General features: G+C 46.4%; 2 protein-coding genes across 2 annotated transcripts; one reads left to right on the top strand and one right to left on the bottom strand.

Moving 5' to 3' along the window:
• Positions 1–13,184: 13,184 nt before the first annotated feature.
• LOC127326902 (pectinesterase 2) lies at positions 13,185–14,820 on the top strand. Its single transcript, XM_051353673.2, has 3 exons — positions 13,185–13,578; positions 13,796–14,312; positions 14,437–14,820. Exons 1-3 carry the CDS (start codon positions 13,218–13,220, stop codon positions 14,630–14,632), a joined length of 1,074 nt encoding a protein of 357 aa, XP_051209633.1. The 5' UTR covers positions 13,185–13,217; the 3' UTR covers positions 14,633–14,820.
• A 7,482-nt stretch (positions 14,821–22,302) lies between these two features.
• Positions 22,303–23,031, bottom strand: LOC127326907 (uncharacterized). Its single transcript, XM_051353676.2, has 3 exons — positions 22,952–23,031; positions 22,561–22,864; positions 22,303–22,473 (listed from the first exon to the last, which is right to left on the bottom strand). The coding sequence occupies exons 2-3, from the start codon at positions 22,856–22,858 to the stop codon at positions 22,415–22,417; spliced, it is 357 nt and encodes a 118-aa protein (XP_051209636.2). The 5' UTR covers positions 22,859–22,864; positions 22,952–23,031; the 3' UTR covers positions 22,303–22,414.
• Positions 23,032–26,797: the final 3,766 nt, after the last annotated feature.

Below are 26,797 nucleotides of genomic sequence, written 5' to 3'. Positions count from 1 at the left end.
ATATATTTCGAGTTACACAGATAACTCTACATATACTCCCATCGGGAAGGCAATAAGTCATCAAATATGACTCGAGAAAATGTGCTATTCCAGCAGTCGAAAAGCACTCGACAATATATTCTCAGAACGCCAAAAGTTGCGATCAATTTCTGAATGCCGCAAATTTGCGAAGGTAAGACCCCAGATCCATTCTGCTGGGCGTGGCATCGCCAAAGACTGCGCTCTGCTACTTTTATCCGTATCAACAGATACGAAGAAAAATCCTAACGGACGTGTTAGGTACCCGATAAATTTGACTGGGACTCGACAGAATGGTAAGACCTTAAGCGGCACCTGTCGAAGTTTACACCAGTATCCCGAGATCATGTCCAGGGACGTGATCTTGAAGTAGGTTTTTGCGGATTGCCACTAGAGCAGTTAACTAGTACCTGATCCATCAGATGAACTAGCCCCAACTACCAGTATCCCTGTACAATATAGAATTTTATGTGAAGAAATATAAAAAAGTTAAAGCTTTCGAGAAAAAAAATAAACAGTGGAGATTTTCCCTGACTCTACGATTCAAGCAAAATCTCGGGGGCTACTGACATAGGCATCCCAAATGGGCCTGCCGAATATAGTACCCGGGGTTTAATTGAAGGCCCACTACCCGAAGAACAAGAAGGTTCGAGAGCCCAAGATGTATTTAAGGAAAAGATAGAATTGTAATAGGAAGTGTTATTTGTAATCTGGCGGGATGAGTTAGAAACCGTCCCGGACTCTGTAAACTTGTATAGCACGAATCCCTCGGCTCCACCTCCTATATAAAGGGGGAGTCGAGGAACGAAGAATCAATCGAATCTACTGTCAACATAACCCTAATTTTCATAATCATCGAGTACTTTTCGCCTGAACCTTCGAGATCTACTTGCCCTCTACTTCTAACTAAACCCTAGCCTATAATTCATAGGCATTGACAAGTCGATACCTTGTCACCGGCGCGGCCCAGGAGGGGCCCGCGCGGCCCTAGTGTGTGGCGGCCTTCGGTCGGCCCCCGACGCCCTCCTTCGGACTACTTATTGCCTTCGAAGTCGCCAGAAACCCTCCAGAACGCCGCCACATCGCGAAACTCCGTCTCAGGAGCCAGAAGTCTCTGTTCTGGCACTCCGCCGGGACGGGGAATTGGAGGAGATCATCACCGCCATCACCACCGACGCCTCTCCATCAACCAGCAATGTTTCCCCCATCCATGTGTGAGTAATTCCCCCGCTGTAGGCTGAAGGGGATGGTAGGGATTGGATGAGATTGGTCATGTAATAGCATAAGATTGTTAGGGCATAGTGCCTACTGTCCGTAATTGGTACTTTGATGATATTGTTGCAACTTGTTATGCTTAATGCTTGTCACTAGGGCCCGAGTGCCATGATCTCAGATCTGAACATGTTATTGTTTCATCATGATATTTATTGTTTATGATCTTACCTGCAAGTTGTATACACATGTCGCTGTCCGGAACCAATGGCCCCGAAGTGACAGAAATCGGGACAACCGGAGGGGATGGTAGTGATGTGAGGATCACATGTGTTCACGGAGTGTTAATGCTTTGCTCCGGTACTCTATTAAAAGGAGTACCTTAATATCCAGTAGATTCCCTTGAGGCCCGGCTGCCACCGGCTGGTAGGACAAAAGATGTTGTGCAAGTTTCTCATTGCGAGCACGTACGACTATAATTGGAACACATGCCTATTGATTGCTTTGTACTTCAACACCGTTTTATTATTATCTGCAAATGCCCTGCTATGATTGTTACATGAGTTTCTCTCATCCATGCAACGCCCGTTATCCGTCCCCGTGCCTACAGTATTTTAATCCTGCTGTTTACTATAATCACTACTGCTGTCTTTGTTACTCTGCTGCTGTTATTCTACTACTGCTACTGTTATAAAACTGTTACTACTGATAAACTCTTGCGAGCAAGTCTGTTTCCAGGTGCTGCTGAATTGACAACTCCGATGTTAAGGCTTTCAAGTATTCTTTGTCTCCCCTTGTGTCGAATCAATAAATTGGGTTTTACTACCCGCGAAGACTGCTGCGATCCCCTATACTTGTGGGTCATCAAGACTATTTTCTGGCGCCGTTGCCGGGGAGCATAGCTTTATTTGGAAGTTCACTTGGATTGATATTGTTCGCTGCAATTTCTCCATCATGGGTAAACCCAGCGATCCTAAAGTCGCCATATTACCATCCACTACAAGAAAAGGTACAACTCTGAGTACCTCTGCTGCTCTTGATTCACCATCTGTGATAAGTCAACTTGTTTCACCACCGCAAGCTTCACTTGCTGGTACTTCTGCTGAATCTGAAAACTCTTATAATATTGATAATGTTTCTGCTGTGCTTGATGATAGTGGTTCATTGGGATCCTTTCTAGATGCTACAATTGCTAGGTCTAGACAAATTGAAAATGCTGAAACTCCTAATGCTGCTACACCTGTTAATTCACCTGAACTTGATTATTCTAGTGATGATCCTGATGAGGATTATGTGGAGCTTAATGATGATTTTATTAATAGATGCAATGCTACTGCTGATGCAAGAAAAATTAAAAAGTTTCTCGCACAATATACTGTTAGACATAAGTTATCTCCTGATCCTGAATTTGCCACATCTCCTATATGCATTAAGGATAAAGATTATGATTTTTCTCTTGATCTATCTCATATAGCTATTGTTGAGAAAACACCCTTTTGTGGTACTGAAAAAGAAAGTGCTGTAGAACACATGATTGAGCTTTCTTCTATGAGTAGCTTGTTTTCTGATGATGTCAAGATGCGTACTTACTTTGTCGCTAAAAATTTTCCTTTCTCATTAAAGGATGATGCTAAAACTTGGTATAATAATTTGCCTCCTGGTTCTATTAAAAGTCCAACTGAGCTGCGTGATGTTTTCTTTCGAAAATACTTTCCTGCTAGTGCTCAACATATTGCTTTACAGAAAATTTATAGGTTTGACCAGGGAGATGAAGAGAAATTGCCTGAGGCTTGGACAAGATTTTGTTCTCTTATCAGAGCTCAACTTGGACATGATTTAGAAAAGAATGATTTACTTGATATATTTTATAGTGGACTAACCATTGAGTCTAGAGCATATTTGGATAGTTGTGCTGGTTGTGTTTTCAGGAAAAGAACTCCAGACGAAGCTGGAGAATTATTGGCTAGAATAAGCCGGAATCATGATGATTGGGATATACCTGAACCAACTCCAACGCCAATATTGAAGAAGAGGGGTTTAATTGAATTGAATGATGAAGATATGAGGGAAGCTAAGAAGTCTCTCAAGGAAAAAGGTATTAAATCCGAAGATGTGAAGAATCTACCTCCCATAGAAGATATATGTGAGATAATTCCCCCTTCATCCATGATCGAGGTAAACTCCCTTCAACGCTTTACTAGGGAAGATATTCCGTATTCAAAACCTCCTGCTCAATGCTTAGATGAGTTTGATAATTATATTGTTAAGCAAGAAAATTTTAATATGAGAGTAGAGAATCATCTAATGGAAAATTCTCAAGCTATTAGAAATTTGCATGATATTGTGGAGAGAACCTCCAATGATGTTAAGATGCTTGTTAAACATTTTCAAATGGTTCAAACTCAAATTGATCAACTCACTAAAGTTCAAAATGACCTGTTAAAAAATAATTCTAAAGAGAAACATGCTTATGAAGTAACAACTAGAGGCGGTGTCTCTACCCAGGATCCTCTATATCCTGAAGGGCATCCCAAAAGAATTGAACAAGATTCTCAACGAATTGAACCTAGTGCTCCTTCTAAGAAAAAGAAGAAGAAACATAAAAAGGTTGTAGAATCCTCAGAACCTGTTAATGATCCTAATAGTATTTCTATTTCCGATGCTGAAACTGAAAGTGGTAATGAACATGATAAAGATAATGATAAGAATGATGCTTCTGATAAAGAAGAAGTTGAAGATGAACCTGAAAAGCATGCTAAAAATAAAAAGTATACTAAAGAAGATTTTATTGCTAAGAAACATGGTAATGAAAGAGAACCTTGGGTGCAAAAGCAAATGCCTTTTCCTGCTAAGAAACTAAAATCAAAGGAAGAAGAACACTATAATAAATTTTGTGATTGGATGAAACCTTTATTCTTGCAAATCCCTTTGACTGATGCTATCAAATTGCCTCCTTATTCAAAGTATATGAAAGATATTGTTACTAACAAAAGGAAAATCCCCAATGAGGAAATTTCCACCATGCTTGCTAATTACTCTTTCAATGGCAAAGTTCCAAAGAAGTTGGGCGACCCAGGTATACCTACTATTTCTTGTTCTATTAAGAATAATTATATTAAAACTGCTCTATGTGACTTGGGAGCCGGTGTTAGTCTTATGCCTTTTTCTCTTTATAAGAGACTTTATTTAGATAAGTTGATACCTACTGATATATCTTTGCAAATGGCTGATAAATCTACTGCTATTCCTGTTGGTATATGTGAGGATGTTCCTGTTCAACTTACTACTAACTGCTTGATATTAACTGATTTTGTTGTGTTGGAAATACCTGAAGATGATAATATGTCTATTATTTTTGGGAGACCTTTTCTTAACACCGCAGGGGCTGTTATTGATTGCAACAAAGGGAAGGTTACTTTCAATGTTGATGATAAGGAGCATACCGTCTATTTCCCCAAGAGGATTGATAAAGTATGTGGAGTTAATACTATTTCTAATATGAGAACTATCAAAGTTGGGACTATTGATTGTCCTATATATGAGCCTAAAGAAGAATATCAAACTCTTATTATTGGATCCATATCAATACAATACAAGGTAACATGATTGATTTGAGGTTTATTTCTTCTTATGCTATGTAAAATTTATTTGGTGGCAAGACTTGATCAACCTTGTTAACAAATTCATTTTATATGCATAGAGGAGTTAAACAACATCTCTTTCTTCCTCCACTTGTTTTACTCACTGTAGCAATACCTTTGTATCTTTATTTTATTGCAATGTTGTGCCAAGTAAAGTCTCTAATAGAAGGTTGATACTAGATTTGGATTACTGCGCAGAAATAGATTTCTCGCTGTCACGAATCTGGGTATGATTCTCTGTAGGTAACTCAGAAAAATCTGCCAATTTACGTGAGTGATCCTCAGATATGTACGCAACTTTCAATAGTTTTGAGTTTTCTTATTTGAGCAACGGAAGTACCTCTTAAAAATTCGTCTTTACTGGCTGTTCTGTTTTGGCAGATTCTGTCTCTGTTTTTTGCATTGTCTCTTGTAGACTTTAAGTAAGGCTTTCTAGACGTGGAGAGCTGTAGCTAATGTTTTATTTAGTTCTTGCAATGTGTCACTACAGGACTAAAGTGGATTAAAGTCGAGTACTAACCCCTCTAATGAAATTTATGAGAAGTTTGGTGTGGCAGAAATTTTCAAAGGTCAAGAGAGAAGGGTGATATAATGTGATCAAGAAGAGCCCAAAGCCTAAGCTTGGGGGGAGCAAGGCTTCCACCAGCAGCATGACTCCGAGGACGCCGAGCCCTCCTACGACTACACCGTCACGTATCCGGGTGCTTCTTCTAGCACATACCCGGAATATGATCCATCTTCGTCGTACTACGGAGGTGCTACTTCATGGGCACCATGGGATTGATCTCCACTTAGGCCAAAAGCCTAAGCTTGGGGGGAGGTATACCGGCATCACTTATTCTTTGCATATTATGGTTGCTGGATACTTGTATATACTTGTTTAGTTTCTTTGAGTGGTTTTCTAATGAGAGAGAGATGATATTTGAGGAAGTGCTGATTAAAAACAGATTCTGGACTGTCACCATAAAAATTCTCAAAAACAGCCAGAACGTTATTTTGCGAATCCAATTTTTGTGCATGTTCCCCAGGTTGTTATCTCACTTTCATTAGTTGAACATTTTTCGATTTGAGCAGTGGAAGAATTTCTTAAAAATCGAGTACTGTACTGCTGTCAAGTTTGACGAATTTCTGCTGCTTTGTGTTTATGTGACTCTTCTAGTTTGTCATTTCTTGTTTTTGCTTTGTTTCTTTCCTAAAACACAAAAAGACCAAAAATATTTCTGTTATTTCTCTTCACCATTTGTTTGTTTTGGTTTCTTGCATTTATCTTGCTTTATTTGCTATCGTTGGTTTGCTATAAGAAATCCAAAAAGATTTTGCTTTGTTTGCTTATTTCCTTTTGTTCTTGTTTCCAATTCGAAAATACCAAAAATATTTGCTGTTCTTATTTGGTTTGTAAAGTTCATTTTGAGTTCAATGGTCTTCGGTGGCTGGAGCGTGGTTTTCATTTCATATTATCCAAGACTACACAAGTGAAAGGCAATAATGACGATCTACGACAATTGGATTGTGGTGAGAGGCTGGTATGAACTCTATTTGTTTTCATTTTTGTACATATACTCATCCATGTGAGCATGCTTAGTTGGTTCATGTGAGGTATATGTCATTTGAGAAAGTCTAGTAGTTCATGATCTCTCATGATTAGCTCCAACTGATTAATATGAGTAGCATGTCATGGATGTTTGCTTGCATTGTTTTATTCATAAGTAGGCATGACATTGTGGTATCCTCCTCTGAATAATTCATTTATATTGACTTGGCACATGCTCACGCATGCATATGACTGAACAAAAGTCAACTAAGCCTCGATGATTTAATTTGCTTCAGAGTTCTTGTATCACTTTTATGCCTCAGTTAATTTATTTTGCCGCAAGCATGATTATGGCAGTTACTGCTCTCTTGATTGTCGCTCCCCAGTCTATTGCTAGCCTTCACTTGTACTGAGCGGGAACGCTGCTCGTGCTTCCAAACCCCTAAAAACCAAGTTGTTCCAAAGTGTCCACCATAAATACCTATGCATGGCATTTCAAACCATTCCAAGTAAATTCTCATGCGCTACCTTTAAAACCTTCAAAATGCTTCTCAATTTGTGTAATGTTTCATAGCTCATGAGGAAGTATGTGGTGTTATCTTTCAACCTTGTCATTTACTCTTGACGGACTTTCATATGGACTAGTGGCACATCCGCTTATCCAATAATTTTGCAAAAAGAGCTGGCAACGGGGTTCCCAGCCCCGATTAATCAAACTTCATTAATAATTCTCTTCACTTGTTTTGCTCTGATTCATCAGTAAGCAACTTAATTTTGCAAATAGACACTCCTCCATGGTATGAGATTGATGGAAGGCACCCGAGGATTCGGTTAGCCATGGCTTGTGTAAGCAAAGGTTGGGGGAGTGTCACCCATAATAAAACTAAAATACGTGTGTAAACAAAAGAGAAGAGGGATGATCTACCTTGCTGGTAGAAATAACGTCCTTCATGGGAGCCGCTCTTGAAAGTCTGGTTGGCAAGGTAGTTGGCGTACCCATTACCATTCGTTGACAACAACAAACACCTCTCAAAATAGTTTTACTCCTGCTTTAAAAATGAAAAGCTCTAGCGCATGTTAATCCCTGCTTCCCACTGCGAAGGGTCAATCTTTTACTTTTATGTTGTGTCTCCATCCTTTCTTTGAGCACTTTCTTGAGAGCACAACTGTCATTCTTAGTATAATATGCTTGTCTCAAAATATTATTGATTGTGGTATAACTTTGATGCTTTTATATTTGACAATCTCTATTTCTAGTCTTTCTATGAACCTCAGAGGTGCCTGAGCATTTATGTTTTGCTATTCAAATACAGGCAAGCGAGATACCACTTTATCATACCCTTTTATGAACATTGCAATCCTGCTTATAGACATGATTCATGATGCTTATTATTAATTGTTGGTACTTTTCCACGATTGACATAGCTATTAGATGATCTTATTTGCATGTATCTTATTATGAACTGCCTAAGTGTTAGCCATATCATGAGAATATATACATCATATGAACAAATGTGTTCGTGAAAGTTCTTTTATCGCGTCAGTTGTTAACTGAATTGCTTGAGGACAAGCAATAAGCTAAGCTTGGGGGGAGTTGATACGTCCAAAACGTATCTACTTTCCCGAACACTTTTGCTATTATTTTGCCTCTAATTTGTGTATTTTGGATGCAACTAACACGGACTAACGCTGTTTTCAGCAGAACTGTTCTGGTGTCTCGTTTTTGTGCAGAAATTCAACTTTCAGGAAAATCCTCGGAATTTATGCAGAAGGTCCTATTTTCCCAGAATATTGGCGGAGCCAGAAGGGCATGCCAGGTGGGGGCCCGAGGGCCCCACACACTAGGCCGGCGCGGCCCAGGAGGGGCCCGCGCGGCCCTAGTGTGTGGCGGCCTCGGTCGGCCCCCGACGCCCTCCTTCGGACTACTTATTTCCTTCGACCTAAAAACGCACGAGGAGAAGTCGAAGTCGCCAGAAACCCTCCAGAACGCCACCACATCGCGAAACTCCATCTCAGGAGCCAGAAGTCTCTGTTCTGGCACTCCGCCGGGACGGGGAATTGGAGGAGATCATCACCGCCATCACCACCGACGCCTCTCCATCAACCAGCAATGTTTCCCCCATCCATGTGTGAGTAATTCCCCCGCTGTAGGCTGAAGGGGATGGTAGGGATTGGATGAGATTGGTCATGTAATAGCATAAGATTGTTAGGGCATAGTGCCTAGTGTCCGTAATTGGTACTTTGATGATATTGTTGCAACTTGTTATGCTTAATGCTTGTCACTAGGGCCCGAGTGCCATGATCTCAGATCTTAACATGTTATTGTTTCATCATGATATTTATTGTTTATGATCTTACCTGCAAGTTGTATACACATGTCGCTGTCCGGAACCAATGGCCCCGAAGTGACAGAAATCGGGACAACCGGAGGGGATGGTAGTGATGTGAGGATCACATGTGTTCACGGAGTGTTAATGCTTTGCTCTGGTACTCTATTAAAAGGAGTACCTTAATATCCAGTAGATTCCCTTGAGGCCCGGCTGCCACCGGCTGGTAGGACAAAAGATGTTGTGCAAGTTTCTCATTGCGAGCACGTACGACTATAATTGGAACACATGCCTATTGATTGCTTTGTACTTCGACACCGTTTTATTATTATCTGCAAATGCCCTGCTATGATTGTTACATGAGTTTCTCTCATCCATGCAACGCCCGTTATCCGTCCCCGTGCCTACAGTATTTTAATCCTACTGTTTACTATAATCACTACTGCTGTCTTTGTTACTCTGCTGCTGTTATTCTACTATCTTGTTATAAAACTGTTACTACTGATAAACTCTTGCGAGCAAGTCTGTTTCCAGGTGCAGCTGAATTGACAACTCCGCTGTTAAGGCTTTCAAGTATTCTTTGTCTCCCCTTGTGTCGAATCAATAAATTGGGTTTTACTACCCGCGAAGACTGCTGCGATCCCCTATACTTGTGGGTCATCAGTGCACCTATACATCTGACAAGTGTATTAGGTGTGTTGGGGACACAAGAGACTTCTTGTATCGTAATTGCAGGGTTGCTTGAGAGGGATATCTTTGACCTCTGCCTCCCTGAGTTCGATAAACCTTGGGTGATTCACTTAAGGGAAACTTGCTACTGTTCTACAAACCTCTGCTCTTGGAGGCCCAACACTGTCTACATGAATAGAAGCGTGCGTAGACATCAACGTGCCATGGAGCCACCGATGTTCCGGTTTCCTCGTACCGAGGTCCTTGGTATGGGTCCCAATGCTCACATGGTTGCGTGCCATGGAGCCACCGGTGTGCCGGTTGCCTCGTACCGAGGTCCTTGGTTTGGGTCCCCAAAGCTCACCGCTATACCGTGACAACGGAATAGTACATTACACATTGGTGCGTACGGAAGGTCCTTGCTTAGGGCCTTCATACCAAGGCTTTCCCGCCTCGTACAAAGTACGATGTGGCCTCCTCCCTTCACAGGCGAGGAGACCCTCCTTATAGTATCAATAGGTCCTTCTACCACAGGAGAGGTAGGGAGAGAGGCAAACTCTGCCAAGAGACCAAACCCATAAAGAAATCTCACATTGCAAACACTAGGATCCGGAGTTGTACAAGCTTCAGCTCCCTCATCCCTCGTGCTTGGAGATAACGAAGCGAGAAGATCTTTTGACCCAATTCCACCTTTCATAGACTTCCCAACGAAAGCTGACACCCCCTCGCACAAAATACAATTAAACCTCACACACATCTATGCCAAAACCACCACCATGAAGTAGGGTTGTTAAAGGTGATATATTTCCGGTGCATGAACATGTATATCTCGTGTGTCCGTAAGTTTGTTATCCAATCGATTCATGGTCACAAGCCCCCCCCCCCCACCAACATACAAATTTAAGACCAGGAATCGAAACCCCAACAGTTAGAGTGTCAAGTAGGTGCTTTGCACGCCATGAAATACATCGATGGGTTCCCTTTTTTTCCATTCACCATCGATGGTGGAGCAACTATCAGCTGTCGGAGCAGGACCGGCACGCAGACATCACGACAGCGAGAGACAACCCAGGTTTAAGGCCCTCGTGGTGAGATAAAACCCCTACATCCTGCCTTGGATTTGTATTGCTCTTGCTTCGAGAGGAGAATGGTGTACAAGCTGGTGGTGGTCTTCCTCAGATCTAGATGAGATCTTCTATGGGTTGAAGACGATGGCATCTAGAGAGCATCTAAAGAGATCGAAAGAGAGATCCCTATACTGGGCAGCTGCCCCTCCTTTTATAGTGGCTCTAGCTCTCCTCTCCAAGGAAACTTGATAGAGGGGTAACCACAGAGCAACGAAAGGAGGAGGACAGCTGCCCCTAAGCAAACCCACAACCATTCCAAACATACTAGGTCCAACGGGAGGAGATGTCAACACTCTGATGTACTAGCACCATCCACCCCGCTCCTTTAGGGACAAAAGGCAACGGCCAACCCGCTTTATGCAGGCAAACGTGGACCTTCTCTTATCTTCTCGGTGTGTCATGGCTGGCGTCATCTTCCTTTAGCTTCATCCCTACGCGATCGATCCGTAGAGGTATCCTCAATGTCATCGTCTATGATTCCTCTCGCGGAGGGAAGCTCCGTGAGACTTTCTGGTGGACTGGAACGTCTAAGTCCTGGACCCCTCGTGAGGGATACTTGGCGAGGTGTCCCCCTTCTCGCGAGACCTCCTGTCTCTCGGAGAGGGATCGTATCTTCTGTTTCTGGGCCATCGCAAGGGCCCAACAACAGGTGTAACATGGTACCCTAGGTTACATAACACGGATATTAGCGGATGTAGCTCTCGCACTTCTCCACCAGGCGGCTAGAGAGTGGCCGGGCCAAGCCGCCCCACCGAAGGCATTGGAATGGTCACCGGGCAGTTGGGAGATATCTAGCTCCAATGATGGATCCCAACTCCCGATGAAGTTGGGATAGCCAACAACGCCATCGTCCCGACGAGCTTCTTCAGTCTGGCAATGGTGATTCAGCTGGACAGAAGGCGAAGGGTCGAACCCCTTAGCCACGATGGAAGGAGGGATACCATTTTAAGGCGGAGCCTGCCACAACAAACACATCCACACTGCTCTGGAACATTACCAGGGTGCGACCACCTTGCAGGAGGGAGGCGATAAGGTTATCGCATCCGCAATGCCTCCTAACCTTGCCCGGGAGGTGTAGGTGCAAGAAACTAGCTAGGTTGCATCGTCTCGCCACCTTCAGCCACCTCAGAACGCCCGAGAGCTCGGAGGATTCGTAGCCAATACTACCTCGGTCATCGCCAAGTACCCGGGGACTCCCACTCATGGTATCCTCTTGGACCATCGGATACTGCACCATGCGGCTATTGGTTGATGGAAAAAGCAGCATCAACCTCATCTACGCCAATGCTATGGATCGAATGGGCAACTTACGAGCTAGGCTAGACGAAAGCAATAATATACCTTTTCATGGGGTAAATTCCAGGGATACGACGACACCACTCGCCTGAGTTACCCTCCCAGTATGCTTCGTAATCCTGGGAAACTTCACGCCGAAAAAATGACCTTTGAAAATTTTGACCTTGAAAGCCCTTACGACGCAATCTTAGGTCATCCGGGGCTAGCGCAGTTGCAAGCTATACCATACTACTCAGTTGGACCATGTACTCTGAGGATGCCAGGCCCACTGGGAACGATTATGGTGGAAGGCGGAACCAGAGCCCGCAGGCCAGGAAGTCAGCCAACACATCGGTGGCTCCATGACGTGCTAACCATGTGAGCTGGGTGACTCCAGGACCACGAGCACATATGGAACACGAGAGAGGGGAAAAGGGCCCGGCAACCACCGGTGAGTTTAGCGACCCCCAACGCGGGAACTCCGGCTTCCAATGATGAAAGATTAACATATCGAGGTGTAGGAGGAAAATCAAGGAGAAGAATTCGTCTCCTGGAAGCCAGAGTTCCCGTGCTGGGTGCCGCTGAACTCGCCAGTGGTTGCCAGGCTTGTCTGGCCCTGCTCACGTGATCCACGTGCCCCCGTGGTTCTGTAGTCACCCCGAAGCTTACAAGGCTGGTGTGCCATGGAGCCACTTGCGTGCCGGCGGCTCATGGCCCGTGGGAGATGAAATATTGATGTTGCGGATGGTTGTGCCACCCCAAAGCTTACAAGGCTGTCGTGCCATGGATCCACCCGCGTGCCGGCGGCTTGAGATGAAATCTTGATGTTGCGGATGGTCGTGCCACCCGCTGTCATGCATGTGTCATCAGTGACGCTCCCGTCACTCCTATGTTTTTCTCCTGGATAAAAGGGAGCGGCCGGTATGTGAAATCGTGGATGGAAAGTAAAATTCCATTAAAGTAAGAGAGAGAGAGAGAGAGAGGAATGCTACCTGGAAAGGAAGAATGGCCATTGAAGTAAATTGCGCACATGAAACAAAACAGTACAGTACAGTAGGTAAGTCAGACGTGCTAAGGCAGCGCTTAACCGGCCTTGTGTGTTTAGTAAATATATATAGCATAGGTAGTAATTTGATGACGGTCATGAGTTGGGCAACTAGCGTGCCGTACGGCCAGCAATAATTAATTCAAGTAGCAGCGATGGAGTAGAGTCGAGCTAGGACGTAAGGGGGGTAGAATCTATGAGATACAAGTTGTGATGTGTACTGTTGTCGGCCGGTGGGTGTGGATCAAGTTAGGCATGCGATGGAGATGCACATGCATGAATGGTAAGCAAGGAATTAAATCGATCGTACTACTGTGCTATATATGAGGGGGAGGGCGGCGCCCCCGGAGCCGATGCACAAACACAACAATCATGCCGATGCCGATGCCGATGCAACTTGTGCTGTCGCTGCTGCCGTTTTGCCTCGTCGCCGCAGCGGCGGTGCAGCCCGGCGACTACCTTGCTGTCCCGGGCGGGTCGATCCGCATCGACGCCGTGGTATCCCCATCTCGCCAGCCGGAGCAGCATGTGTTCAGAACAATCAGCTCTGCGGTTGACGGAGCTCCAGCCGGGTACGTCGTCTACGTGACGCGGGGGGTATACAACGAACATGTGGCTGTTGCTTCGTCAGGCCTCACCCTCGTCGGCGAGGGCATGGGGGCTACCTTCATCACTGGGAATCGCACAAACAAGACTGAGGGAGTCCACTCTAACGCGGACACGGCAACCCTCGGTACGTAAGATGCCTGATCTGATCCATCCAGTACGTGTACACTAGCTAGAAGCTATATGTACTACGGTACTAGTACTGTACTAGCTCTTACCTATATATGGATTAGATGGTCTGTCTTTTTAACATAGATAGATAGATATACTAGTATCCATATCTCTTCACCACAGGCAATGTACGTACGTTAATGCCGTTCCGTCCGTGCTGCATATGCATGCAGATATCACGGGGGAAAACTTCACGGCACGGGATTTAACGGTCGCAAATACTGCCGGAGTTGACGCGGGACCCGCCGTGGCAGTACGGTCCGCGGCCAACCGGTCCATCTTCTACCGGTGCGAGTTCGTCGGCTTCCAGGATACCCTGCTGGCCGAGAGCAGGATACAGTTTTACAAAGAGTGCACGATCCATGGTACAGTAGACTTCATATGGGGCGACGCCACCGCCGTTTTCCAGGACTGCCTCATCTATGTTCGGAAACCTCAGGCAGGACGCCACAACGTAATAACAGCGCAGGGCCGCGATGCCCCTGAGCGAGATACGGGTTTTGCTTTCCAAAACTGCAGCGTCATCACGCGCGACGACCTCACGGGAGTCGACACGTTCCTAGGACGACCCTGGAGAAACCACTCGCACGTGATGATCATGCAGAGCTACCTGGACACAATCGTGAACCCCCAGGGCTGGGTGACCTGGAAGCGAGAAGACGTGGCGGCGGAGGCCACGCGAACTGTCAGGTACGTACGTACATATATCAAATTAACCGGCCGGCTAGCGCGCTGCATTCCATTAATTTCCATACTAGCAGTAGCAGCAGCGCGCAGAGTTCCATCCATCTCTGATCTCGTCATAAACTGTCAGGTACATGGAGTACGGTAACAGAGGTCCTGGAGCTGTTTACGACAGACGCGTCAACTGGACAGGCTTCCGCCATATCCGTCATTCCCGTGAAGCTAAAAAGTACACCGTCGACCGCTTCATTGCCGGGAACCAGTGGCTTCCTGGTCGTAAAGTCCACTTCAACCCCGGTCTGTACAAGTCCGACAAGCATGCCTAGATAGCTAGCTATAGGTACTCTACTTGATTGTCGATCGTATGTATGCATACATGTGGTATGCATGTGTGTAGTGTGTGTATACGTACCTATACGTACGTATCTACGGTAGTATGTGTGTGCGCCCGGAGCCAGCCCCACCCGGCATGCCTGCCTGCCTGCCATAAATAACTGCTCCGCTTAATTGCCTCTGTCTACTGTGCACAATACTACCTCTATACCAGTTTGGTAATTAAGCAATTACGCATTTTGAAAAAAAAAGTTTAACTATAATTTTGATCAATAAAATAAAAAATATGTGCCACAGAAATTATACCATTGAATTTATGTTCAAAAAAATTTCCAATAGTACAAATTTTATGATATATAACTTATATTTTACTGACCAAATTACTTGTCAAAGTTTTTTTTATCGAAATACGTTAATTGCCCTTGCAGTACGGTACTTTGACAATTAACGTATTTCGATAACCCCCTCGTTTCTTGCACGGGCTGCTCAACACCCAGGATCCGGTTCTAGCTCGATCGATCGGACATTCTGACTAGTGCTGGACCATCACACTGTCACAGCATTGCTACACTCCAGCCGAACTCGAGGGCTCGAGCTCGATTAACATTTCGAGCCAAAACAAAGGCACGAGTTTGACTCGCGAGCCGGCCAAAAGTTAGGCTTGAGCTCGCTCGCAAACGCTCGACCAGCTGACAAGGCTCGGGAGTTTTTTTTTTGTTCAGTACCTTGGCTCAGTCCCGCCCGAGCATTGCATTTTCGCAATTTCTATTACGAGACCGACCTCGTTTTACTTCCGCGCGATACCGATCCTATGACGCGTAGAATTATGTAGAGTTGGCCCCACGGCACAGCGAAAATGGCCGTGGTAAAAATAACTAATGTACGCGTCCATGTCATAGATACAGATAGTAATCATGAGACAAATAAAATGGATCAAACATTGCAGATACTTTATTCTAGAACTTTCACATTTACCTAAAACAACTGTTAATTACATCTCCGGAGAGAAAACCCCCTATTAAGAATTCTAACATATCTATTATATGGCTTTAATTTACAGCATATGAGTACTACAAAATGTAGAAATAAAGAATACTCCAAAATGTAGAAACTAAAGTCCTCCTCGCTTCCGTCATCGTCGTCGTCAGTATGCTCGGGGGAGCACCTAATCTTCTTTGAGTTATCATATTTTGACGTCATTTATATTAGTATAAACGTCATATTTTTACTTGCACTAATATAAGAGATACAAGTAGAATATTTGGGACTCGCACTAGAATTTAGAAGTACAACCAGAATGCATGCATCAGATACATCATTTGTCTAACTAGCTCATTGCTTAATTATTTGGTGAAGTTGTTTTATTAGCCATCTAGAGGGGCATCCGAAGGTAATGCATGCAGTTTTGGCCACACACGCCATGCATGTACAGGTTTTACATACACTAGTACCTGGGCCGCCCCCCCCCCGGGGCGGCTCCTAACCGGTCCAGTGCGGCCCAATCGTGCTCTATTCTTGGCCCAGCATCCAATATATTTGGTTCCTTTCTTTTTTCCTACAAGGTCAGTATTAGAGATATAGTCGGTTGGAGTTTAAACCATATTCGTGTGTTAGAGTTTGTATAGCATACGATCATGTAATCTCATGTAATCTCTCCTCAACCTCCCTTCTATATATACACGCAATGTGAGCCTCGGTGATTATCCGAGTAGATCAAAATACTACTTGATCATACGTTTAATATGGTATTAGGCCGGCTCTTCCGCCGATAGCCTAGATCGCAAGCTCCTGACGACGCCGCCGCCGCTGGTTGTCATCATCAGCTGCCATGGCGTCCTCTTCTTCCAACCCACCGATTAATCTCAGTCTGACCCCGCGTGAGCTGCTCACCCGCGACAACCACCCGCTCTGGCGCTCCCAGGTCCTCCCTGCCATCCGCGGCGCCCAACTCGTCAGCCTTCTAGACGGCACAGATGCCGCTCCGCCGACCCAGATCGAGATTGTCCCCACTGACAAGGCCGCCGATACTGCGGCCAAGATGGGACCAAATCCGGCGTATGCAGCCTGGTTGTCCCGTGATCAGCTCGTCCTCGCCTATCTGCTCCAGTCCCTCTCACGCGAGGTCCTTCCGCACGTTCACCGGATCGACAATGCTGCTGGAGTATGGCGCGCCATCGAAGAGATGTTCGCGGCCCAGAGCGAGGCCAAGATCAATAACCTTCTAGTTTCCCTCGCCAACACCAAGAAGCTTCAGATGTCAACTTCCGAGTTCCTGTCCAAGATGCAGGGCTTTGCTGATGAGTTAATCACGGCTGGTCACCCTCTCACAGATTGCCAGCTCGTGTCCTATATTCTGGCCGGCCTTGGAGCCGACTACAATGCCCTGGTGGCCGCCCTTGGCGTGGCCACGACACCGCTCTCGTTGAGCCTGCTGTTCTCTCATCTCCATGCCTACGACCAGCGTCAGCTCATGCTCAACGGGTCACCGCCGCCAGATTTTGAGACCTCTGCTAATGCTGCAAGTCGACAGTGGCGCCCCCGCTCTGGCAATTACTCTACCGGCAACAGCAACAACCGCTCGCGTGGTGACCGCGGTGACCGCGGCGACCGCGGCGAGCGCGCCGACCGCCGTGATGATCGTCGGGACTACCGACGTGATGATCGCCAGTACTCCTCTTCTAGCCGTGGCGGCGGCCGTGGACCCTCAGGCGGGGGGCGAGGCCGTGGTCGAGGACGACGCCGAACTACTCCTTGGGTTGATTTCACATGCCAGATCTGCAATAAGGAGGGACATCCGGCCAAAGACTGCTGGTCTCGCTACTCCGAGGAGGATGAGTATGGTGACAAGGAGATCCATGCTGCTTACGGTGTTGACACCAATTGGTACCAGGACTCCGGTGCCACCCATCATATCACAAGTGAGCTCAACAATTTGACGTTCAGAGATTCCTACAAGGGTTCCGACAGGGTCAACACTGCCAATGGGCAAGGTATGAATATTTCCCATATAGGTCATTCAATAGTTCGTAACCCTACTCGAGATTTTCATCTTCGCAATATCTTACATGTTCCTCATGCATCTAAAAATCTTCTGTCTGTTCATCGCTTCACATATGATAATGGTGTCTTTATCGAATTTCACCCCTTCTTCTTTTTGATCAAGGATCAGGTCACCCGGAGAATCATTCATAGAGGGCGATGTGTTGGCGGTCTTTATCCTCTTATATCATCCCTGGCATCCTCCGGGTCCATGAAGCATGCTTTTGGAGCCGCCAAACTCGGCCAATCTCAGTGGCATAGTCGTCTAGGTCATCCTTCCTTAGTTATTGTTAGGCCAATAATAAGTAAGCATAAGCTTCCCTGTGTTAGAGATACCAGCATTGTGTCAGTTTGTGACTCCTGTCAGCAGGCTAAAAGTCACCAGTTACCCTATCCTATTTCCACTAGTGTTTCTACAACACCTCTACAGTTAGTCTTTTCTGATGTATGGGGTCCTGCTCCTACTTCTGTCGGTCGTTATGATTATTATGTAAGCTTCATTGATGATTATAGCAAGTTTACTTGGATCTATTTGCTCAAGCATAAATCTGATGTCTTAGCTGCTTTTGTTAATTTTCAAACACTTGTTGAGCGCAAATTTGATCGAAAGATTCTTGCACTACAATCTGATTGGGGGGGGGGAGAATATGTGAAACTTAACTCTCTTTTTCAGACACAGGGTATGTCCCATCATGTTTCCTGTCCACATGCCCATCAACAAAATGGTTCTGCTGAGCAAAAACACCGTCACATTGTTGAAGTAGGTTTATCTCTTCTTGCTCATGCTGGTATGCCACTAAAATTTTGGGATGAAGCGTTTCTCACAGCCACATATCTCATTAACATGCTACCTAGTCGAGTCATTAATAATGACACTCCTGTCCATCGCCTTCTTGGCACTCATCCTAATTATTCTTCTCTTCGTGTTTTTGGTTGTGCATGTTGGCCTAATCTTCGTCCCTACAATAAACGGAAACTTGCTTTTCGCTCCAAACAGTGTCTTTCTGGGTTATAGTCCCCGCCATAAAGGAGTCAAGTGTCTAGAAGTATCTTCTGGACGCGTCTATATTTCTCTCGTGATGTTGTTTTTGATGAGTCTGTCTTTCCCTTCAAATCCTTACATCCAAATGCTGGTGCACTTCTTCGAAAACAAATTCTTCTTCTTGATCCTTCCCTTCAAAATTTTGAGCAGGGAAACGACACTGTTGATGACATTATTATGGAAAATACTCATGCTACTAACCCATCTGCTAGCCCTGTTCCTTATACTCTGCAGGATACAGCTCGTCGAGAGACACCGTCTGGTGAAAATTCGGGTCAAAACGGTGCATCGAGCAGTTCTTATGGCCCTTCCCAGTTTTCAGGTGGAAATAACAGTGGCTCTGGATCCCAGGATGATTCCCTGACCGAAGTAGCTCCGGGATCCCCGCAGATCTCCTCGGGATCGGAGCGATCCGCGTCAGACTCTGCCTCGTCAGCGCCTCTGCGGAGATCCGCCTCTCCCGCCCAGGCTCCAGGATCTTCTGCGGCGCGTTCCTCTGCTCGCTCGGTTGCTTCGCCCCCGCATGCCACAGCGAATCCTGGCGCGGGCTCCCACGCGCCGACAGGCTCTGGCACGGCGGATTCGTCTGCCACCAGCACATCTGGCACCTCTGGATCCCCTGCGCCTGCTACTCGTGTACAGCCGGCTGTGGCCTCTCCCCCTCCGCGTCCAAATACTCGCGCGTCTAAAGGAGTTGTGAAGCCTCGCCAATATAAAGACGGCATTGTCCGTTGGTTGTTGACGTGTACAGCAGATGAGCCTGCTAATCTGCAATCTGCTCTTGCTGATCCAAATTGGCGAGGAGCAATGGATGAAGAGTTTGATGCTCTCATGAAAAATAAAACCTGGAAGTTGGTGCCGCCAAGAGAAGGGAAAAATGTTATTGACTGTCGATGGGTCTACAAAATCAAGCGTAAGTCTGATGGCTCTATTGACAGGTACAAGGCTAGGCTTGTTGCCAAAGGTTTTAAGCAGCGATATGGAATTGACTATGAAGATACTTTTAGTCCTGTTGTCAAGATTGCTACTGTGCGTCTTGTTTTGTCCTTAGCTGTTTCCAAGGGATGGAGCTTGCGACAGCTTGATGTCAAGAACGCGTTTCTGCATGGCGTTCTGGAAGAGGAAGTCTACATGAGACAACCACCTGGGTATGAAAATAAAAGCTCTCCTCATTTCTTGTGCAAATTGGATAAAGCTCTTTATGGACTCAAACAGGCACCTCGAGCATGGTATTCTCGGTTAAGCTCTAAATTGCTTGCTCTTGGTTTCTTTGCTTCCAAGTCTGATACCTCTCTGTTTATCTATCACAAGTCCAATGTTACCATCTTTATGCTCATATATGTGGATGACATTATTGTTGCCAGTTCTTCTCAAACTGCAACTGATGCTCTCTTAAGGGATTTAAGTCAAGACTTTGCACTCAAGGATCTTGGTGATCTCAATTTTTTCTTGGGTGTTGAAGTTCGGAAGGTAGATAATGGCATAGTTCTAAATCAATCCAAGTATGCTCATGATATTTTGGCTCGTGTTGGTATGACAGATTGCACAGGTGTGCCGACACCCTTGTCCTCGTCTGAAAGAATTACAGCACAGCAAGGTGATCTACTGGGTCCGGATGATAGTAGTAAGTATAGGAGCTTGGTTGGTGCTCTGCAGTATCTTACTCTTACTCGTCCAGATATATCTTTTGCAGTCAACAAGGTTTGTCAGTATTTGCATGCTCCTAGTACTGTTCATTGGGCTACTGCTAAACGGATTTTGAGATATGTCAAGCATTCTGTTACAGTTGGTCTCACGTTTATGAGATCGAGGTCTACTCTTGTCAGTGCCTTTTCTGATGCAGATTGGGCAGGTTGTGTTGATGATCGTCGGTCCACAGGGGGATTTGCTGTCTTCTTTGGACCAAATTTGATTTCCTGGAGTGCTAAAAAGCAACCTACAGTCTCCAGGTCAAGTACTGAAGCTGAGTACAAGTCTGTAGCAAATGCAACAGCTGAAGTTATGTGGGTACAGTCTCTGCTTAAAGAATTGGGTGTTAGGCAGACACAGCCGCCATGTATATGGTGTGATAATTTGGGAGCAACATATTTGTCCTGCCAATCCAGTGTTTCATGCAAGAGCCAAACATATTGAGATAGATTTTCATTTTGTCAGAGAGAGAGTACTGAGGAAGCAGTTGGAGATTCGATTCATCTCCTCCAAAGATCAGGTTGCCGATGGATTCACTAAACCGCTGCCTTATAGAGCATTTTAAGATTTCAAGACTACTCTCAACTTATCGGCGTTGTGATTACGGGAGGGTATTAGAGATATAGTCGGTTGGAGTTTAAACCGTATTCGTGTGTTAGAGTTTGTATAGCATACGATCATGTAATCTCTCCTCAACCTCCCTTCTATATATACACGCAATGTGAGCCTCGGTGATTATCCGAGCAGATCAAAATACTACCTGATCATACGTTTAATAGTCAGCTGTCGTCCGTGTCCAAATCGTCCCCGTGAACCTCTCTATTCCTAATCCCCTAACTCCGTGTTGGGATGCTTGCTAGGGCGTTGCTTGTTGTTGGAGCTGTAGTTCGTGGAGTAGATGGAGCAACGGTAGGGCCGCGCAAATAGAGGGGCAGAGCAGTACCGTTCGATTGGCATGGACGCTAAAGAAGCTAGTCTTAGCAATGGCCTGCGGAACATCGCTCCGGTGATGAAGGTGATGAGACGGCTTTGCCGTATCTATAGTAGACAAAGTAGGCGTTGTTCTTTCTCCATTCCCACAGATCATTTTTATCGGCTAGCAAAAAACAGACGATCAGAAATTCTAAGTATAGTGATCCTTTGCTATGAAATTGCAGACTAAAGATTAGATAGCTGCCAAGCCAACCTACACGCTTGCATTGTGAGCGACATTTTGGCAATCAAGATAGCTGAAATTATATAGCCACTACGGGAAAGCCCGACGTTGCCGTGCTCCACTTTGCACGGCAAAGAGGCCTATACGCACGGCAACGGCTTTGCCGTGCGTGCACTCACGGCAAAGTTTGCACGGCAAAGCCTTCGACGGCAAAGCCACCTTTGCCGTGCGCATGCAAGGACTGCACGGCAAAGCCCTTTGCCGTGCGTTGCCATCTCTGCCGTGCGCTGCCAACGCTGCCGTGTGCTATTTCTTTGCCGTGCGGCAGGGGGGATGCCGTGCGCCACTTATCTTTGCCGTGCGACCGATGTTGCCGTGCTCCACCATTCGCTGCCGTGCGCACCTTTGCCGTGCGGGCTAGCTCTACCACGCACGGCAAAGCCCCCTACAGGCACTCCCCCAGGAGCTCCCAGGTCTACAGGCTGCCGCCACGTGACTCCTTTGCCGTGCGTGTGCACACGGCAAAGTGACCAAAAGTCCTTTGCCGTGTGCACACACACGGCAAATGGCCCTGTTTTTTTTTCATTTTTTTGCTGTTTTTTGCGTATTCCCTGCATTTCAAATATAGCAATTGACAATAAAGCATATACAACATATAATCTTCAACATAACATCACCAAACACTACGGGAACACCACAAATACATCAAACACACATATTCATGCATACAATGCATTACATAGAGTCCATAGTCCATCCACACAAGTTACATAGAGTCCATAGTGCAATGTCCAATATTACAATCCATTACAAGCATACAATCCGACAAAGTGCACGAAGACCATGCCATCAACCTTGTCCTCCTCCGCTTCCGTCGGCCTCATCGTCATTTCCTTGTGACATATAATCTATAAGGTTGATGGAATGACCATTTGCATTTGCATATTGAACACTTGAACAAGTACAAGTAGCGGGTTGGGCACAAGAGGACTCACCGCGGTTCATGCTCCGGATGATGTTCAAGTTGTTCACGGTGAGAGGTGTCCCCGGGCTCTGAGTGGGCGGTGGCGGCATCCACGGCATGGAGTAAGGTGGAGGAGCAGGAATACTCCCCGGTGGAGAAGACAGAGCCGTCTGGCTCATCAGCCAGCTCATCTGTGCCTGTTGCTGCTGCATCATCTGCTGCTGTTGTTGCATCTGCAGCATCATCTGTGTCTGCTGCTGCTGATACTCCAGAATCTGCCGCTCCATGTTCCGTGCGTGCTCCTGGGCCGCCTGCTCCTTTTCTGCCATCTCCGCCTACGATGTGTTGCCGCGATGTCATTAACATTTCAATGGAAAGCATGTGCATGTAAAGGAAAGGTAGAGGCCGGAGGAAGAACATACCCGTAACCGCTCGACAGCTAGATCCGAAGCCCGTGGCCGGGGCTCTACCTCAGGCTGGCCGCTCTTACGACCACGACGGATCTGGCGGAGAGAGGGAACCATCGCTGGTTCGACAACCCCGTCACCAAACCATAGGCGGCCATGGTTCAAGCCTTCTCCCGCAAGCACCGCAACCTCAGGGTCAAAGTCCTCGGCCTCTGGGTTGGCATCCTCGCCGTACTTCTGCTTGAACTTGGAGACATACGATGTGCACTGGGTCTCGGATTGCGGGTTAACCCACACGGACCCTGTCTCAGGATGCGGCGTCTTCCTTCGCTTCATCTTCTTCAGCACGGCAAAGACGTTAGGCTTCGCTCCTGTCCTCACTTCCTGCAAAACAGAACATGTAATAAAGTGAAGTGGCACACCCTTGCAGAGTTAGCAAATATATAACATGAATTCAAAGAATGAAGAAACCATTAATTTGCTCACCTCGTTCTGCAGGTGAAGAGAGATGGGGATGCTACCTTGGATATGCGATCCGCCTCGCATCTCTGCCCGCTTCTTCTTGCCCTCCTCGTGCTTCTTGAGGTACTGGGGGCATGTCCACCACATGACCATCGCAAGGAAGCACCTGTCGTCTGCGCCGACGTACTGAGGAGGGTTCTACATGCACAAGATAAACCCATTATGGTAAAATAAACTACATGGCGATAAAGAAATCAATAACACACAAATGCAAATACCTGCATGTACTGCCACGGCTGCATGAGCGTGTCGCGAGCGTCCTCCTTAGTCATGTGGACGAAGCGGTCGGCGTGCCAGTCGTGGACGCACTGAACACGTGCCTCGTAGTGCATGCCAGTCACCCTCTTCCTTGCAAGCTGGTGAAGGACATCATCGCACGCATTTTCCTTGCCCTCGGCCTTCTTGAAGTATTTCTGCAACCATGCACATAGGTAAAACAAGGGGCATTAGTGCAATTATTGTCAACCAAGGAGAGTGTATGAATGGTAAGAAGTCAAAAGTCACGTACCCAAAATTTGCCAACAACGCAGTCCGCCAAGGTGCCGCGGCCAAGAGCATCTTCCGCGAGGCTGTAGTGCCACCACCTCCAAGCTACGTCGCAGCCACCACTAGGGAGATTGTCTATCCCAGAGAAAGACCTTCTAAGTAGGCCCCCAAGGATGTTCGAGTACCCACGTGGCGGCTTCTGCGACGGGTCTTCATACGTGAACGAGCTGCACCATGAAACGACAACATCAATATGTATGTGATAATAATTTTGATAATGACAAAATTGCGATAACGAAATGCCAAAAATTAACATGTACCTCCTTCCATAGGGCACTAGAACAACATGGCTGTAGCGCCAGCGCTTCAGCGCGGGGAGCTGTGTTATCCCACACCGATATGGCCTCCTATCACGTGGCCTCAGCCTCTCCAAAGCTGGAACGTACTCGTAATCCGGCGGCGCATTCCAAACTAGGTTTGGATCAGGATCGAACGGTAAGTTCCCCAACCCCTCATCCTCCGAGAGGTCCTCCTCGTCCCCCTCCTCTTCCAGGTCCTCCCCACCCCCCTCCTCCTCCTGGTCCTCCCCAACCCCCTCCTCCTCCTGGTCCTCCCCACCCCCGTGGTGCTCCTGGTCCTCCACCTCATCATCATCATCGGCTGCGGGAGGGGGGCTAGGACTAGGAGTGAGTACCCGCGTCGCATTCTTCCAACGCGGTCGCACGTGCACTGGAGGAGCGACGGGAGGGGGGCTAGGAGGGGGGTAGTAGCTCGGCCCCGCCTCGAAGTCCCTGCAGCTACCAAGTCCTTGAGCTTCTTTGTAAGACCGCCACCCCTTTTTTTTGGCGGCATGCTTCAATCACCTGCAAACACAAATGAAGAGAGTGGTTTATTAGTACGCAATATTGTAAAGAGATAAATATTAGTGAAAGCAACAGAAATATAAGTAGATGAACATTAATGAAAGCAACAATAATGCAAATAGATGAACATTAATTAGTGGAAGCAACAAATAGCTAGCATAGAGTTCTCTCAAACATAGCACGGAGTTCTTACAAATAACCTAGCTAGACAATCACGGTTACACAGAATTATTACAAATAGGCTAGCCTCACAATTACTACTACATAGATCAGTAGCCTGTGTCGCCATCCGTGATTGGACCGCGTGTCTCCTCATCGTCATCAGGCTCGGCGAACCAATAATCATCAATGAAACCTGGAGGTGGTCCATCTGCATCGAGGTCAATCCCTGCTTTGAACGCCTCGAGCAAACTCAGGTCTTCCGGGGCACAAACATCCTCAGCTTCATCTTCTGCATTGTCTCCATCCATGCCCGCGTCTTCTTGTTCATCGTCTACGACCATGTCATCGATAGTCGGCAAGCCGATTGTGAAATGGCCGGGGAGCCCTTCTTCCTGATAAAACTCGACACTCCTTGCTGAGGGGTCTACGCGGCGGTAATCGTCCTTGTTTGGCGAGGGCGGCCTATTGCGTGAAGGCACCATCATCACAACATCCCATCCATGTAGACGTTTTGTCGGGTTTTTGCACGCGTACGGGAGATAGAATACTTGAAAGGCCTGGGTAGCCATGATGTACACATCCTCTCCCTTATAAACGGAGTTCCTTTCAACTTCGACCAACCCAATTTCAGGATCCCGTCTCACCCGACGTGGGTCAAACCAATGGCATTTGAAGACGACGGGATTTAGCCCTTTGTGAAACCCGTAATTCAGCTCGTATATACCCTCGACTCTTCCATAGTAATGGAGCCCATCATCACCTTGACATACCACCCCGCTATTTATTGTCTTCGCGTTGGGCCGGCTTGTTGTGTATTGATGGGTCTGGAAGCGATACCCGTTCACGTCATAGGAGTTGAACGCTTCAACGGAATGGTCAAAGCCCCTAGCAATTTTTCTTAGCTCTGACTTCATCTCTTTGTCAGTTCTTGCCTACAAGTTTAGCACGAGAAGTTTAGAACGAGAAATGACCGATAAATGTCGGAAGTGCTAGCTAATTTGGATAGAATAGTACCAAATTACAAAACCAGCTACTGAAACCGAAACCGCCACCCTTATCGAAAATTTGCTTGGATTCTTCCGGGGTAGGCTCCCTGTGGGTATTCTTCCAATGTATAGCCTTGAATTTCCTATACCGATGAAAAGAGAAAGAGTTAGCCACGAACATACGGGTGGATCAAGGCCGTGAATGTTTGCGAATAATTAAATGGTTCGCACTTACTCGATGTACGGCTTCACTTCGACCATGGTGTTTAAGACATACGAGTGGATCAAGGTCCGCTCATGTAGGTCCGTTCTGTACGGCTTCGAGCCACTTGACTTGCCACCAAGCCCCGCGAAGATGCTAAGCTTGGGTACTTCTTCATTGTTGGCGGCATTGTAACGGAGGACCGGGTTGTGCTTTGTGGGAATGTTGGGATCATAGTGCTTAGTGGTGAAGTTTGCCACCTCCACGTTCAGGACTGCCTCGGCTATGGATGCTTCGATCTTGCATTTATTGCCAGTCATTTGACGAAGCTTTTGTGTTTCTCTCTCGGGACCAAACTGCCAAAGGCCCCAATTCGGGCCCCCTTTAAGCACTCCTCCGCGAGGTGCAGGATCATGTGTTGCATCGGATTAAAGAACCCTGGAGGAAAGATCTTCTCTAGATCGCAAAGCAACACGGGTGCCTCTTCATCCAGCTTCTCAATCACTTTAGTGTCTAACTCCCTAGCACAAATCTGGCGGAAGAAAAAACTCAACCTCGCTAGCACTCGCCAAGTCTTCTCAGGGACATAGCCTCGAATCATCACCGTCATTATCAGCTCAAGCCATATGTGGTAGTCATG

The sequence above is a fragment of the Lolium perenne genome, chromosome 4 (assembly GCF_019359855.2).
Source record: "Lolium perenne isolate Kyuss_39 chromosome 4, Kyuss_2.0, whole genome shotgun sequence".
Classification (NCBI taxonomy): Eukaryota; Viridiplantae; Streptophyta; class Magnoliopsida; order Poales; family Poaceae; genus Lolium; species Lolium perenne.
This window is presented reverse-complemented; position numbering and strand designations above follow the sequence as displayed.